At 41.2% G+C, this 18294-nt stretch overlaps 1 protein-coding gene across 1 annotated transcript in view; it reads right to left on the bottom strand.

Moving 5' to 3' along the window:
• Window positions 1-18294, bottom strand: part of INTS7 (integrator complex subunit 7) — a 54962-nt gene that overhangs the window by 13156 nt on the left and 23512 nt on the right. Inside the window, exons 14-19 of the mRNA XM_006028788.3 lie at window positions 8893-9087; window positions 7765-7868; window positions 7283-7351; window positions 6388-6520; window positions 2159-2257; window positions 466-651 (exon numbers count right to left, since the gene is read on the bottom strand). Coding sequence (XP_006028850.1) covers window positions 466-651; window positions 2159-2257; window positions 6388-6520; window positions 7283-7351; window positions 7765-7868; window positions 8893-9087 — 786 coding nt within the window. The remainder of the gene's footprint in view (window positions 1-465; window positions 652-2158; window positions 2258-6387; window positions 6521-7282; window positions 7352-7764; window positions 7869-8892; window positions 9088-18294) is intronic.

Raw genomic sequence — 18294 nt, 5'->3', positions numbered from 1 at the left:
TTGCATAAAATAAGACAGTTAAGTATTTTTTTTAATAGCTAGATAATAGAGAACTGGTTACTTTTGCTCTTCTCTGAAGGAAGTCACAATCACAAGGCCATTCCCATTTGTGAATACCTTTACTGCAAAAAAGTCACCACAACATCTGAAATAATACATTTCTACTCAATAATGCCATACATATTGGAGGTACCAGTATCCTGCAGGTACGGATGGAGGACCTAATGCACAAGCATGGGAAAAAGAATGCGAGCAAGAACTGTACTAAGTGTAGCTCTAACCAGTGCAAGACTTGCCTTCAAGAATGTGAAGACTATTATAGAACAATTATACACATGCATTTATGAGAACAAAACAATAATTGTGCAATTAAAAGGAGACTTGGTAATGAATATAAGTTCACATTCCACCCTTGACAGCACTGCATCAGTAAAATTTAGGACATATGACTGACTGTACCCATACCTTGTAATCTTGTCCAGATTTGCTCTGCAGTGTTGAAGATACATTTAAACAGACAGACTGAATTTTGCGGAAGAGGCCTGGCTTGGTGCCATGCTGAACCACTCCCTCCACCTTCAACGCCAGCTGTTGATTGTTTTGTACTGCAATGGGCTCTGCTGGGTTCCGTGGAGATGGGGACAAAGCAAGCTGAAACATAAGGAAACAAAGTCTATTTTCAGCACTCTAGTAAATACTCAAGTGCTTTTTCAAAAGAAATGCACAATTGTTAGGTAGAAGAGAACAGCTCCCCAAACTGAAAGGAAGAAGCAGCAGATGGAATGGAAAGAGAAAGGAAGAGCAGGGACTCGGAGTATAAGAAAATTAATAAACAGCATTGGGAACAGACATGGTCCCTGCAGTGGTTGTTTCAATTAGACATTTTGAATGGAACACTAAAAAAAAAAACAGCCTTCTATTAATTTCTATAACTAAAGACCACATTTTTGAAGTCTGGGCTTATTAAATAACCAAGCAAGATGATTATTTCAAATTGAAAAGTCAAGATCTGGAGGTTCTCCCTTCCCCATAGGGAGGGAGTTCTAAAGGTCCTCTCTATTTCCTTCCCTAAAGGCTCCCAATTATGCACAGCTGTTTGCTCCCTTTGACTTGAGGAAGGGCACAATTTCTTCCTGAGACTGTAGAAGTCACTTCCAAGTGGACAAAGAAGGCTGTTAGAGTGATCAAAGGCATTTTCTCCAGAACTGAGTGTTCTTAAACTCTACTGTTCCAGAACAAAGGGAAATCTTCCACTGAGTTTAAGATTTTTTTTTTTATCTGCAAGGTTCTATAACTGTAAAAGTTTAACTCTGCTTATTTGCTAACTTCTAGATTAATGACTTAGTCTTGAAGAAACAATTGTTGTTATTCCAAAGATCTAAAATAAAATTAAGTATTATTTGCACAAACTGTTTTCCTAAGGAGGGAGTGTCTGTAGTCAGTTCGTAATTGATGTGTATGCACTTTGCAATATCTCCCTGTATTGCAAAACCCAGCTTTTTTGAGAGAACAGCTGGAAGTGATCAAGAGTTACACAAGTTAGTTGTGTGATAGTGTCAAGTGCTCATTCATTTCAAATGCCCCTTCCTACAAGAATTCACAATGGTGAGCAAGGTGGTAAATTAGATGATGTCATCTCAACGAACAAGTCCGCTTGTGTTTCATCTGAATTTCTTAAGAAATGTAGTCTGCTATCCCAAAGTCAGTTGAAAGCTTATAGGTAGAATTTTCAAGCAGTAACTTGAGGGCATGTCCACAAAGCACTAGATAGTGCCTTAGAGAGAGACCTGAGCTATCGCTACTACAGTAGGTATATGGGAACCAAGTGTCACTGCTTTAAGCTGAACCCAATTATATTATAAATGGAAAAAGATCAGGAACCAGCAATTCCTAGAATGTTATTTGTGTTACTTAAATAGCCCAAAGGAATTTATTTTTTATAAATGTGCTTTAAAAACCTCTTGAAGTCTACTTCCAGGTTGAGACAGATTACATTTCAGCTGAGAAGCAAAAATTTAAGACTTGAGTACTACCACACGCGTGGACACCTTCTAAAGATTGATGAACTCTAGAGCGCTCTCATGGTTTTTAATTTTTTAGTCTCATGTAAGACTCTTAAGCATAAATAGTAATTAAATCCAATCTGAATTTCTCTTACCTTAATGCTTGTCGACTGTAGTTTCTGGAAAAAATATCTTTGAAATGAAAGGGGAACTTTCAGCAAAGCAATGACTGCACTGCACAAGCAAGCTGTATGCTGGAATAAGAAAGGAACATCAAATGAGAAGAAATGCTTTTTACAACAGCAACAGTAAAGCATGTACTTCACTCTTATGCTTGTGGTCATGTCCACTTAAAGACCAATAAATGGACTTACAAGGTTCTAGGATAATAGCTAAGATGGAAAGAGATCATCAAATCAAATTTCTCTCTTGTGCAAGGGTAGAAAACAGATAAAATTTCCTGAACTGAAAGAGCATAAAGTAGCCAAGAAAGAATTTCTTTCTATTACAGACCTCCCACCCAAAGTCCTAAGCTTGACCAGGAGTTTGCCCAGGAACTGGCTGAGGCAGCTTGCTCCAGGACCATGGTTGTCATGGGTGACTTCAATTACCCAGACATCTCGTGGGAGGATCGCTCAGCAAAATCTGAGCGGTCGCAGAGCTTCCTGTCGTGCGTGGATGACCTCTACCTGACTCAAGAAGTCTATGGGCCAACGAGAGGCAAAGCGCTGCTCGACCTGGTACTGGCTACTGGGGATGACCTAGTCGGCGACCTAGTGATCAATGGGAAGCTGGGTGACAGCGACCACGAGCTGATCACCTTCACCATCCGCCGAAAAGCTGGCAAGTCGGTCAGCAACGTAATTCAGCAAGACCTCTGTTTCCAGAACGCCTATGAGAAGTACACGAATATACAGAATTGAGCTATAAGGTGGAAAACCCTTCCAGATGGGGACTTGTATTTTTTAATATGTAAAGCATTTAGTGACTTTTGAGTGCTATATAAATACCAAATAGCACAGAAAAGATACAAATGGCACGCAACCGACTGTCAGTGCAGCAAATTAAGCTTCTGTTTATAGCAGGAGTGTAAATATAGGGTTAACGGTTAATTCATTTAATGATGAATGTGACACCACTGTGTTATCCTGTAAGAACGTGAATAGAGATTTGCAGCAGACAACATGCTGTGAGCCCAAAAGAATAGGAAACTACTGCCTGCTTTTTTTAAAACTATTGCAAAATGTGGACACAATACTTGGACATAATAGACTGTGTCTGACAACATTTGTACAGTATGTAGCGGAGTGAGCCCCACTCAGCTTCCTATAGTTATCCATATATAGTGACTAAAATTGCAGACACTGAATTAACTCTGAATAACATATGAGCTGGAGTGACAGCCTTCATGTGGTTCTAGAAGGATGAGAATAAGATAGATGGCTGTTTGTGTAGATGTACTAAACTGCAAATCCAGGGGTCCATAGAGTATGGAAAATATGCCAAAAGCTGGGTTGTCCCTTCCATCCCACAGACCCCATTGATTTCCTGCAGGGCAGGAATCCCCCCTTGCAGAGCAGCTTGCAAGATCAGGGTAAATCCATTTCTAGTAACAGACTTTCTCACGCACCCTACCCACTACATTCACGTTTCTCCACTTAGCCCACCTTGGCATCCTTCTGAACCCTGTTATTTTTCAAAACTATTTGGAGAATAGAGAGTGAGTTCTGAATGCCAGCAAGCAACTCTGCCTCTACTGAACCAAGCGGAGAAAGCAGTTGCACTTGAATTTCCCAATTGCCAATTCTCCTTTTTCCTTTCTAACACCAGAATGGAAAGAGCTTTTAGCAAAACTCTCTCTCTAACTTTAGCGGCTGCTCCAGTACCATATAAGGAGACGGGCCATTTCCAAGATCCAAAATATTGAGGGTTTCAGGAGGTTGAGAAAATGGCGAGTTCATATTTATACAGAAACAAGTGGTATGTCAATCCAAATCACAGAACCCGTGCAAAATGCACTCTCTGACAGGAACGCCGCTAAGCAGCGGCGTTCAGCGCCTCGTTTTTAGGCAATCGTCAGGTAAAGCTCCATCTAGAATAGATTGAACTAAAGCAAGATGACAGGAACTGGGAACCCCCAAATCCGAAAGAAATAGCTTTAGGGATGAAAAAGGAGAGTGTGTAAATAGCAAAAGTAGAGGTACCACATTTTGGAGCCAATTGCTTTAGAGAATAAGTGTGTTTTTAAAAACGGATTAAAATAGATTTCTGCAATGGAGGAGCAGGGAGTCTGGCTTGCATCCATAGATGCTTCTCAAGCAAATCCCGGGACGTCATTCTCCCCCTGTACTCGGCCTTAGTGAGGCCGCAGCTGGAGTACTGTGTCCAGTTTTGGGCTCCACAATTCAAAAAGGATGTGGAGAAGCTTGAGAGAGTTCAGAGAAGAGCCACGCGCATGATCAGAGGTCAGGGAAGCAGACCCTACGATGACAGGCTGAGAGCCCTGGGGCTCTTTAGCCTGAAAAAGCGCAGGCTCAGGGGTGATCTGATGGCCACCTACAAGTTTATCAGGGGTGACCACCAGCATCTGGGGGAACGTTTGTTCACCAGAGCGCCCCAAGGGATGACGAGGTCGAATGGTCACAAACTACTTCAAGATCGTTTCAGGCTGGACATAAGGAAGAACTTCTTTACTGTCCGAGCCCCCAAGGTCTGGAACAGCCTGCCACCGGAGGTGGTTCAAGCGCCTTCATTGAACACCTTCAAGATGAAACTGGATGCTTATCTTGCTGGGATCCTATGACCCCAGCTGACTTCCTGCCCTTTGGGCGGGGGGCTGGACTCGATGATCTTCCGAGGTCCCTTCCAGCCCTGATGTCTATGAAATCTATGTCTATGAATACATATTAAGTCAATACAACAGTATCATGAAAACCTACACTGGAACTGGCTGCATCAGGGCTATATCTGAAACCTAGTTTTAGTTTTCTTAAAATATATATGCACACCAGACTCATCTCTCTCACATTTAAGTCAAGAGAAATGCCACTTAAGAGGGAGTTACATTTACTGTAAGCTGACCAGGTTTATCTCAAACCAGTTTCAGTCATTGGGAAGGGTGGCAAATAAACATAGTAATATGCAATATGTAATTTAGAATTAGTAGATAATTTCTTCATTTTTAGGAGCTAAAGAACAGGAGATGCCATGACAGTATGGATGACAATTTGCAGTTCTGCTTAATAATGGCCACTAATGGTAAGAGAAACTAGTTCTAGTATAATATGGCACTGAAGGAAACAGCAGGATGTCATCAGTCTGGCTTTTGTATTTAGTACAATTCGCAGTGTGTTCTCAGATGACCTATGTTGATAAGAGAAACCCTATACGTACCAAATGCTGTACTGAGAGGTGGTTACCTATGTTAGTCTGAAGTCAGGCAGGAGGCAGGGCAATGTGGCACATTAGAGACTAACTAGTTCAGAGAAATATGAGCTTTCGTAGGTAACAACCTACTTTATCAAATGCTATGAATGGACTGGCCAGCCTAATGAAGTAGGCTGTCACCTACAAAAGATCATACCTCTGAACTAGTCAGTCACTAGTACCACCCTGCCCTACCTTCTTCCAAAATGTTGTACTGAAATGTTATCAACCAGAAAAACATAGCACAGCCAAGTCTGCAACATATAGACTCTACAGCATTTCAGATATCTCAAAAAGAAGTGCTGCTTAAGATCCACTACTGAACCAAAAACAAAGGATCTGACCAGACCTGATGAAAACCAGGAAGAGCAAAGATAATGCTAACATTCTTCCTTTAAATTTTTCCTCTGATGCTTCTCTTCACCCTCCCCTCTCAACAGCCTCAGATGATGAAGAATGGCAGATTATTCTCTGGATTTCTTGTCTTCCTGTTAGTTTTAAACCATTAGTTACGGGTACTTTGCAACAACTGCAAAATAACATTAATCAGTATTGGAACAGATTACCTGAAGAGACTGTGGAATTTCCATTAATGCAAGTTTAAATGCAGGTTAGACAAATCTTTATCTGGGCGAGTCTAGACAGGAATGAATGTGCCCTTAACTGGGGGCTGGAGTCAATGACCTTCTAAGGTCCTTTCCAGCCCTATTTTTCTATGTGAGATACTTTTAGCTTTGCTTCATACTTTAGGCTTATTTTACTTTAATCACTTTCAAGTGCAACATTACCAGTAGGTCTACTGCTTGTTCATTAAAGACCATTATGCTAACTGTAAGTTATGCTAATGAAGGACTGTCCTATTAATATGTTCTTTGGCCTCTCCTCCACAATAACAAGGAAATATTAGAGGCATTTTTTTTAAAAAGAAATTTCTATTTATATTGTAGCTGCTACTTGCCAAGTAAGACACGGGAGCATATTTCCTGTTCAGCGATTCCACTTCTTCCAATACATGATTAAATACAGACATCATTCTTCTTTCATATTCACTTTCAACATGTGCAGCTCCACTTGAAGTGTATTCCTGGAAACTAAGAGAGGAAACTATTTCAATGGTGCCCAATGCACTCTACCCATGTTATTAAAGGAATCCTATCCCATGCCTTTCCCAAAAGGATTCTTATCTATATCTTCAATAAAGTAGATAAAGCCTCCCTCACCATCTGCCTTACTGCATGCTCCCACTACTGCCCGGCCCCCTACTGCTACTTTCCCCACTACAGCGGTGGTGGGAATGAATTTAAGATGACCTCCCAATAATTAGGTTCTACACATGGAAAATTATAACAAATTAATAAGTTTTCCATGTATAGAATCTAAATATTAAGAGGTTATCTTAAATTGGGGGTCATCTTGGATTTGAGTAAGTACAGTAATTTAAGCCAGAAAATATGCATGCAGGTTACTTTAGAGACATGAGGGAAGAGAACCAAAAATATCAAAATCAGAAAATAATGGTATAAAAAAATTTTGGAGTTAAGTGGCAGAGAAAGAATTTGGGAACTTGCTACTTCAATGTTGAGGCAAGTCATCTACACCTAAAACAGTTCAACTGAAGTATCCGTTCCATAAAAATATAATTAATATTATTGGACTTGGTTCAAATTAAAGACAATTTGAATGAAGGCTGCCATGGCATTTTCCAATCAACCTTAGCAACAGATGTCATGGGTATAAGTCTCCCCTATAAAGAATCAAAAGTAAATTTAGACAGACCAGAACATTAAAATGGGGAGAGAAAAAAACAAACAAAAACTGCTAAGAGAGAATAGAAGGGGTACCATGAGATTTACCTTGCAGATTCAGGATCCAAAATCAGGGCTTCAATTGCATGAGAAATCAACAGGCAGCTCTGTTGTTGTCTGGCATTATATTAAGGATTTATAAATATACCACATCGACAAAGAAATACATAGCACTTAGCATATTAGCATTTCTCCTTAATGATAAATGAAGAAACACTATGAGTAATAATGATGACTTAAGTAAAATTATGAGGTTAAATTCAAAAATATGTGCAGCATCTAAAGGGCAGGAATCAGAAGACTTCTAGCTCTCCACATTATTCATAACCAAGCTTATATCAAGCGAAGGAAAACCAACTAATGAAAGATTTATTTTCCAAATAGGTTTCGAAATATTAAAATCAGGATTATTAAAATAGCTGTGCACCAGGATTTACACTTCACAAGCAAGAATTTTAAAGATTTGTATCCCCCTTATAAGAAACAGGGGGAGTGGGGGGGGAGTAAATTTTGAGCTTCAAACAGGATACAGTTCTACATTCCTTAAAGTTGCTGAGTCAGCATCAAAAGAGGACTGATACAAATCCCCATACCGTGTAGCCAAGTTTCGGAATTCTTCCATAGAGAGTTTCATCTACAGTAAAGAAATAATGAAGATGATCAAGAAAAATTAAAATACCACAGCTACATATATATTTTTTTAACACTGAATGAACATGGCAATATTGCAATAGTCTGGCAATATACCTATGAGGAGGCACCAATAAAGATTTTCTTGGCTGATACCAACAGCTGATTATTAATCAGCCATATCAGCCGATACCAATCCAATAACCAATTTAAAGGAATGCAGCTGGGCAGCCACTAGCCCCAGTCTCCCCCGACCCTGCAGACCCCGCCTGCCCCCCCGCAATCCCACCCCGGAGCCTGACTTTCCCCATATCCCCCAAGCACCTTTCTGCTAGCCCCCCCCATTCCCAACTTACCGTAGATGGGATGGCTTTTTTTAAACTTCATTTAACCTCCCCCTAAGCTCCCTAAATGTCTGTATGTACCCACACTGAACTACAAAATAAAACACTCACTGAATAATTTTTCTACAACAAAATAATAAACATAACCTAGTAATTTTTGTCACCAATTAACATGTCTTATAAAAATAGTACAATTAAACCTCTATGATAATTCACCAGCTAATAAGACTTTCATCTCTCTTTTACAATCTACAGCTTCTCTTGTGGATTGTCAACTCCTCAGGACAATACCTTTTTAAGTGGTATTATACAGTACCAAGGAGGCTATCGGTGTTCTGAGATTTAAATCAAATCACCAATTCCTCTGTAGACATCCCTCTTCTGCATGTCTGTAACGATCCAAATCTTACAAGACACTGCAAAAAAGGCATACCACTATAACATCTGAGCACACTAAATGGGTTGTAAAGAAACACCTGAGGTACTGGTGTATACAGAAGAAACTCTGACTAAGTCTTGTACAGGTATCTGGGTTATGGATAAAACCCCACAAGACCCAGTATGCTGTGACAGGCACAACATTCTCCCTTTCATTTCTTCTGTCAGAGAGCTAAATTCCTCATCTGAACAGGGGGACTAAAGTTCAAACAAACTGCACAAGAGAGGGAAATAATGAACACATACCTGGTTAGAAATGCGCCCACACCGCTGGAGGTCATTTCCTGATGTCATGGCTATTGTTGTAGCAATGGCTGGTGGTGGACTAGTTTTCAGACTGTTGCAGGTGCAAATGAGTTGAGAGAAGGCCTGTAGAAGGTCAATCCTGAGTTTGACAAACCCACACTGAAAGCTCAGGGGGTTAAGTGGTGTGCTGGCAGCCTGAAAAATAAAGCCAAGAAATTAAGAGTCCAAGTCTAAAGCAAATGCAATACAACATCATAGAACTGTTTCATAAGGTAAAAGAAATGTCTGTTATGATTCCAATATTCTTTCTTAAAATTTAGGATAATATCAAAACAGATCAATTAATTTGTATAAAGGTACAACAGCAAAATAACTTCATTACATTGATGGACATAAGAACATCAACATTTTCAATTCAGACTTCATAAGATCTTAAATCAAGCTAAGTGAATCCTTTGATTTTTGTAAGGAGCTGTCACTAGGCTAAAATTACAACTCAGTCTTTTATCCCATCTCAGTTAACCTGAAAAGTCCAAGAGCTCTGTCACAGTGTATGCCGGCCCTTTACATTTAAGCCCCATATGTGCCTCGTTATCCACCTCCCAGGGGCTGGGCTTCAGTCAGGTGACCAGTTATCAACTTCTAAAAGCCTGGAGGTTATCAACTTCTAGTAGCCTCTAGCAGCCTGGAGCGCTTCCTAGAAGAAGAGGCATGCTCAGTTAGAAAAATGATTCAGAAGACCTTCAGTCCAAGACAACTGAGAAAGGGACTTTTCATATCAGCCAGAAGGAAAGCCTGACTGGAGCTACCTGCAGGAACAGGAAGGAAAAGAAATCCTCAAGACGAAGTCACAGAACCTTGAGGAAGAGCCTTCCTTCAAAGGAAGTACCATGCACTGCACAGTGCAGACTGGGAACTGCAACTATTGAGGAATCCTAACTAAGATTCCTAGCGAGGGTTGGTGTAGAAGACACAATGGACTGCTGAGCCCTGCAAGGACCCTGACTGAAAAGGGAAAGACTCAGTGTTACATTGCTAGACATCTGTTTTATTAAACTGGCTGCATACACACATTCAAATAGTCTGGGAGAAGTCTCACAGGTTTGTTCTGGCAGAGAAACTTACCCAGAGCTGCATGTACAGACATTCAAGTGCTAAGGTCCTGAACAATGGACAGCTTGCAGAGCTAAAACTATGCAGCCAGGGGGCGCCTGTGAAGACATCTCAGCATGCTCTGCAGGTTACCCTAAGGCTGCCTGGCAACAGATGGCAGCAGTGCATAGGGCAGCCCTGACTGGCTGACCCAGACAGCCCATGGTCAGCCTGTTACCCTGCCGCACAATGTGGGAATTGTGAAGGGGATCTGTTGCATCCTCTGCAAAAACAGCAAAGTACACCAAGCAATACATCCTCTCCAGGAGGGCGGAGAAAGAGGGGACGAGGATGCGGAAGGACTCACGACAAGTACAGACATTCACTCTCTCAGGAGAAACTCTCCTGGGAATGACTTAAATCCGGTTGTTCCAAGGTTATTTTTCTCCTAGAGCAGACCATTTTACTCTGGGAGAAACAGCCTGAACATCTGTACACTCATGGTTTCTCCTGGGAGAGCAGCAACTCTCCCAGGAGAAACAATGTTTGTACAAGGCCAAAATCATCTGAATGGTGTCAAATTTATAATGCACCTGGCCAGTTTTGAGAAACCCAAGAGTGAGCAAAACTGAACAGTGGCAAGCTATGAGGCTGGGTAAGGTAAGAGCTGGTTACATGCCTCTCCTACAATAAAGTACAAATCATACAGAACTGTACAGTCTACCTACCTAATTCCACTTCCCTCAACTACCCCCACCCCCCAGCTCTGTCTTTAAAGGAATTTTTAGTGCTGGTCAAGGTTTCCAGATTTGAGTACCTTAGAAAACAAAGACCTTTATTTATCTACAGAGCAAATATACATCCTTACAAGCATTTCTTACCCAATCCCAGCAAGGAGGGAGTACCTCTAGCAGCAAGAGGGTAAATTCAGTTTCTGAGCCTTATCACTTGTTGACCCCCCCGCTACCCAGAGTGCCTACTGTCACATCACAATTCTACATTTGTCCACTAGAAACTCTTTTGCCATGTAACATGGCTAATTATAATAGCTTTTCAGTAACTGCTGGGCTAGATTTCAAACCAATGACCTAGAAATTTAAGGCTCTATGACATTACACATCAAGTGAGCTAGCAAGCCCCGTTCTCTCGTCTCCAAATCTGTAAAGGAAAGTCCTGAATCTACCCTGTTTAGAGAATTCATCCTTTAGGAGAAGTTTCAAGTAAAAGCTGAATTCTGTAAGGCAGCGTTTCCCAACCTTTTCCGTCCCATGGCACACTTACATGGATAAAAAAAACCACTGTGGCACACAGGACGCAGATGGGGAGGGATGGGGGGGAGGAGGGGGCACGCACGCAACCAGACACGGAGCATCAGGGAGAGGGTGGCACAGCACCTGAATCACTGGCTGGAGCCATGCCTGAGGCCTGCGACAGACAGACAGACAGACAGGGCTCCCCAAAATTTCGTGGCACACCTGCTCAGGCCTGATGGCACACCAGTTGGGAAATGCTACTGTAAGGAACCTACAAAACTGCAAAGACATTAGATTGATTACACATACCACTGTGATCCTAACAAAGCCTGACATGAGCTTGACGCAAAGGAAAATGTAAGTAGCTTGTCAATTTCTATATTCTTTCTTCACTACTTTTTTTAGGATAATAAACATCCAAGTCAATTCACACTAGGTACTTTGTGAAAGACCACGCCTCATCTCAATAAGTCTATGTTAACTAGGAATAGTTAACACAAGACCTACATGGGAACTGTAGTTAGAATACTTCACAGAACAAATTTGCCTCTTTAGAAGAGAGTGAGGTTTAGGGGAAAAAATCATGGTGTTGCTTATACAAACATATTAGGGCAAGTAAGACTAAGCTGTACATCCAGATTTAGGAAGGTTGCACACATGGCCAGAAGGAATCATGCAGGTGTTTAACAGATGTGACATGGCAGCACACTGTCCCAGACAAGCTCTGCTAGCTGACCAGAAGCAATAAAATAGTATGTACATTGTGTTCTAGCAAGAAAAAAAGCATCTCAGTCAGCTTACTCCTTTACTAGTTAAAACAGAGCCATAAATAGGTAGGGCCCCACTGCTACTACTTACCCTGGGTCTCAATGGAGGCAGTAAGGCAGCAAGCAGTTACACAACAAGGAGCAAGAATTCTCTTATCCCTATGACATCTACTGACAGAGACATTGGAGCAGGGACAGCCAGCAAATACAATGATGAGTCATGATCTACCTTTAAACAGCAATAACTGGGAGCATGACAGCCATACAGGAAGATCAAGGGTATTAAGAACACTACTTGGCTCTCATATAGAGATGTGAAGGCCCGGGAAAAAAAAAAAGGAAAACTGAAAATTTTTAGAAAAATTAAAAAATCTCTTATGAAATATTGTCGTTTAGAATGATGAATAGAATGTTTAAGATAAAGTATTCCTATACTGCTACCCTTTACTCCCCAAAAATGTTTTCTAATAACTATGTAATAGGAAGACTTTTATGTAAGACTATCTACTACAGTATCAGATCATTACAATTCCCGTACACCAAGGACAACCAGTACAGTACAACTCTTGAATGCAAGAGCAAAATGCATTTCTGCCCCCAAGGGGGCACTGCCATTTTCACAAGAGAAGGAAGAAGGATTCAGTGCCTTCTTTGTTTGTGGACTTCCTCTATTGTTGACTTTTGATCTAGAGGTTGGTGGATCTGCTCCTATCCTCCTGCCTAGGCCTCAAAGGACTGGGAGTAGACACTGGCAGCAGCATCCATTCATTCCTGTAGAGATTACGCAGGGATCCGGGTTTTCTGTTTCCCACGGAAAAACAGAGAAAACCACGGATTTCCCTTTTTAGCAGAGAAACCCGCAGATTCCCTGCTTTTGCAAAGAGCTCTGCAGGCTGGTTGAGCTCCAGCCTGCAAGAGTTGTTTGCAAACAGGGCGGGAAACCCCCAGCCCTACCCAGAGGGGGAGGGGGAAGGGCAGGGCCTGAGGCGCTCAGTCAGCCACAGCTCCGGGCTCAGCTTCCCTCTCCCCTCCGGGAGCCTGAGGTAAGTGGGGCTGGCAGGGGGCTGGGGGACCCTCTGGCAGGGGGCATCAGTAGGGCTGGGGATAGCCAGCCCTGCCCCTGCCTGAGCAGGCAAATCAGTGGGGGAGCTGGCTCCAGGCTGCTTCTACTGCAGCTGCCTGCTCCTGAGGGCAGGGAGCTGCAGACTTGGGTCCCTGGCCCCATAGACCTGGCAACTGGGGACCCCCACTGGCAGGGCTAGGGGGCAGGGGCTGTGGGTGGGGGCAAGAGGCATGAGATGGGCACAGGGCTGTTGTGGGGGCAGTGAGGGCAGGGCTGGGGTGGATCTTTGTGGGAGGCAAGTGAGGGGTACCAGCAGGACTGGGAGAAGCATTGGAAGCAAGTGAGGGGTACCTGCAGGGCTAGGGGGGGCTTCAGGGGGCTTTTAATTTTAATAACAGATTTTGGGGGTTTTGTCAGAGAATTTGTGATTTTTTTGTCAGAGAAAAAGATCCCTGGATTAGAAACAAGGAGCTTATGGCCCTTGTTGCTCAAAAGCCTCAGGAAAGGAGACAGAACAAGTCTAAAAGTTTTGGAGTTGGAAGGAACCTGCCTCCTCTTGACCCTGTGACCTCAAGATCCACAGAAGTACAGAAGCAGCACAAAGGAACTAAAAGAAAGTATACTTCTTTACTAAAAGTTAAGAGTTTAAATTTCTCCAAAGTCAGTATATTAAATGATATTTTAGCTGCATTACTATATTTTCATAACCTATGTAATTCATAATTGAATTCCTACTTATCTAATATTTTGTGACAAATCACTCAACCTTAGCAGTAAGGTAAGGCCTGCAGGGCAGGGAAGTTGTTCACAGCTAACTGAGGAGGCCATTCCTCCACCCATTACTAAATTTGTACATGCTGTAGCTTACTGTTTATATATGCAAGCTAGCCGCTAAATTACATTTTTTTCTTTTTTTCCCCCTCAACAAAATGGTGCGACTAACTTCTAGCATAAGGAAGCATTTCCACACTGCAAGTCATTTTAAGAAAAAAAAAGTGATCTGCAAATACTGTCAAATGAAACATGCATTTCCAAATGCTACTAGGATGACCAAACACATCCTTGTATGTAAAGTGTCCTGAAGACATTAAAAAAATCCTTCATGGGTGTAAGTAAGGAGGAGGTAGATCATGATGATGAAAGTCCAAGTAGCTCTTTGCAACATTGTCAATACAGAAGTCCTCCTACTGCTGCTGCTTCTTCTATAACATCAGCATCACGAAGGGTTGCCCAATCAACACCCTCAAGTAACCAAATATTGCAACCACCTGTATACAAAAGACTCTCAATAGCTTCATTTGTAGACAAGATGACATGTGAAGATTAGGAAAAAATTGACCAATCTCTTGCAAAAGCAATATATTCTTCTGGGACACCACTGTCAATAACTGAAAATGCATACTAGCAGGAAGCTTTTAAATTACTAAGACCATCATACCATTTGCCCAGCAGACATTCTTTGAGCAAGCCTCTTTTAGAGTCAGAATATGAATGTGTAATTCAATCTGTACAAGGGAAAAAAAAAATCAATGAAGTCTTGCAGTACTTACGGATGGATGGACAAATGTGTGGGGAAAAGGAATCAAACTTTGTGATAACCACACCTCAACCAGTTTTTTATAGAAGCATTGAAACAGGAGAGAACAGGCATACTGCAGAGTATATCAGTAGTAAAATATAGAATCATAGACTATAAGCCTGGAAGGAACCTCAAAAGATCAAATCGGGTCCATCCCCCTGCACCAAGCAGGAAAGATAACTGGGGGTCATGTGACCCATCAAGGTGACTATCTAATATCCTCTTGAAGATTTCCAGGGTAGGTGATTGCACCACCTCTGGAGGGAGCTTATTCCAGTCTAGACACCCTGACTGTGAAGAAGTTTTTCCTAATGTTGAGCCTGAAACGGTCTTCTAGGAGTCTGTGGCCATTACTCCTGGTTTTCCCCTCAGGTGCCCTGGTGAACAGTTGCTCACTAAGCCCCTGATGTACTCCCCTAGTGTAGCAGTAAGCTGCTACCAGGTCCACTACTTTTATAAAGTCCTACAGAAGATTGGGAGGGGTAAAGTATTTGCTTTGCTGACTGACAGTGCAAGTAACATGAAAGCAGCACGGAAGATCATCATGGATAAATATCCACATATTACTGCAACAGGATGTGCATCCCGTGGACCAAACTTACTTCCTAATGATGTCATGAAGTTGGACACTGCAAAAAATCTACAGAAGAGCAAAAGAAGTTAAAAAACATGCAGCAGGAAGAAAAGAATGCGAAGAATAAAATAGTGACACTCAAACACTGCAGTAAAACGAGATCACCACTCCACCTCATCTAATTTGAAAGTTTACTAAAAAAAAAAAAGAAGCTCTTCAAGAAACAGTAATAAGTGAGTATCTTAAAGTACCCAGAAGTGTAAGGAACACTGTAGTTGATGAGGTGTCTTCTGGGTTCAGCTGCAGAACTCCCTGAAGATTCTAAAACCAATTTCTTCAGCAATTACTGGATATGAATCAGACAGTGCATTTTTGTCAGACATTCACAGACATTAGATTTAATAGATTTCATAGACATTAGGGGCTGGAAGGGACTTCATGAGGTCCCTTACCAAGTGGCCCAGATAAAATCAACTGTTTTTGAGAATCTAAGTGCATCTCTGCTAACAAGTACATAAGAAAGAAAAGTTAAAGACTTTATTAACAGACGGGAAAAATGTTGCTGCCAATCGTTTCACGCTGCTGCAAATCTCGTGAATCCAAGATTCAAAGGCAGAAATGTTAGTGATTTAGTTAGTGCACTGCTACTGCATTTGACAAACCAAGCAAGACACTTAGGACTTGATGTTGGAAAAGTACTTTCAATTGTTGCAGAATACAGAACTTCTTCAGGTATTTGGTCCAGGAATGCAGTCTGGGACTCTGCCAAGCATACCCCTCCTGCAACATGGTGGCAAGGCCTTTGCATGACACAGCCTCTGACTCTTCTTGCTTCTCACCTGCTTCAGATTCCTCCATCTACTGCAGCATGTGAAAGAAATTGGTCTATGTTTGGAAATACACCAAATCAAGAAATAAACTAACATGTGAAAGAGTAGATAAGCTTGTCTTAATCTGGGCAAACCTTCAGTTTTCAGAAGTCCATGAAGATGATAAAAAATGAAGGAGCAGAAAAATCAGAAGCAGCAGAAACTGCTGATAGTGATAGCTCAGAAAAGGAGACCGATTAGACAAATTTTCATGTAGCAAAATTTGTACTCAATGAGTCCTGGGGTTTTTTTTCCCCTTTTTTCTCAGCCCTTTTTCTGAAAATGAGAGTTTTCTGTATCTGCTTGATACTGTGGAGGAAATGCATAATAACTTCCTTCGCTTTGCTATAATGTTGATGGTTTCTTCTATTTTCAACTTTAATTTTTGACTGCTTCTCATAAAAACTGGCAAAAACCAAGAGATGCTAGGTTCCTTAGAGTTCAGCAGCTTGTAGCTCCATTTGTAACAACAGTTAAAAACATTTTAAAGTAAATTCAGTTAGTAAATTTGTAATTAGTCTGAATAAACTATACTTTTAAATTTAATAAATATACTAAATATGATAATTTTATGAGCAAACCAAATTATACATAACACATTTTATGTACTTAAAGTAGCCAAGTGAATTTAGATCTGTAAAGGGTGCTAAAAAAAATAAGCACTGCACACATTTCAATTTTTCCCAGAATTTGTTTTTTTCCATAAAAAAAACAACAACATTTTTTTCCCCCCAGGGCTTCAAAATTTCTGGAAATTTTACATCTCTCCTCTCATATAGCACACTTTGAATAAATCTTAAAGTCATTCACAAGATGGCAAATACCATGCCCCTTTACAGAAGAGGTTATGGTGCATAAGGCAAACAAAACTAAGCAATTTGCCTGAAGTCATATAGCAAGTCAGTAATGAGAGTCAATAGTTAACAACAGCCCCAGTTCCTAAATCTACATTTAATCCATCAGAAAGAACCATTGTAACTCATCAGGTAAAAGAGGTTCTAGTCAGGAGAGAAGCCTACACAATATGCATCAAATGAAATAATGTATGAGATGAGGACAATTACTCCTGATTATTCACAAAACCACAGAAGTTGCATAATAGCTATTACTATACTGAATCTTGGGAGGCCTGTTTTGAGGGAATTACATTTCTGCTTTCAGTAAATACTTTTTTTAATATGTAAAAGAATTAAGTGTTAGAGAAACCTTGAGGTTTTAAATCAAAAGCCTTACTAGGTTGGCTAATAAATTACATGCACATAAATGTAAGAAAGGAGAGCGCATGAGTATTCAGAAAGGAGACACATGGACTGTATCCATTCTACTGGTCTAGCTGTAGCCCTTTATTAATAAAGAACTATTGCCAGAGATGTACTAACACTAATAATACTAATGTGTAGAAAACCAGTCAGAGTCAGTTCTGCTGTAATACAGAAAAAGTCAAGGCAATGTTTGTTCAATGGGAAAAAAAAATGAGAAGCTTGAAGGTATTTCCTTTCCAGAAAGGTTCTCATAAGAATGACTTGATGAGGCATATTTAGGGTTTATAAGCATTTTAGCACCTGCATTAATGCTTTGCTAGTTTTTTGTGCCCAGCTTTCACCTTATAGTTTCATAGTTGGTAGGGTCGGAAGGGACTTGAGCAGATCATCAAGTCCAACCCCCTGCCATGGCAGGAAAGAGTACTGGGGTCAAACGACCCCGGCAAGGTGTTCATCCAGCCCAGCCTCCTTTTAAAGACCCCCAGGATAGGAGCCAGAACCATTTCTCTTGGAAGTTGGTTCCAGATCCTAGCCGCCCTGACAGTGAAGTAGTGCCAGCTTGTGACTGTTATTTCTTGTCACTCCTGGTAGTGCTCGGGGGAACAGGGACTCTCCTAATGCCTGCTGGTCCCCCCTTACTAGTTTCTAAACAGCCACTAGATCTCCCCTCAGCCTTCTCTTGTGGAGGCTGAACAGGTCGAGGTCCCTTAGCTTCTCCTCGTAGGGCCTGCCCTGCTGACCCCTGATCATGCCTTAATTTCACCTTTAATGAAATTCAAATAAATTTTCTGCTCAAAACCAGACACCATCTTAATTCCATTTGCCTTGAACTGACGAAACTTACTGTTAGGAGTCAGGATTCCTTAACACTAATGTTGTTTAATATAACAGTAGCTTAAGTACAGGACTGTCTCAGGAAGTTGCTGGCTACAAGTTAATTTTC

This window comes from Alligator sinensis, unplaced genomic scaffold (assembly GCF_000455745.1).
Source record: "Alligator sinensis unplaced genomic scaffold, ASM45574v1 scaffold1277_1, whole genome shotgun sequence".
In the NCBI taxonomy this organism is placed as follows: domain Eukaryota; kingdom Metazoa; phylum Chordata; order Crocodylia; family Alligatoridae; genus Alligator; species Alligator sinensis.
The sequence above is the reverse complement of the archived record's forward strand: the minus strand, read 5'-3'. Positions and strand labels throughout refer to the sequence as shown.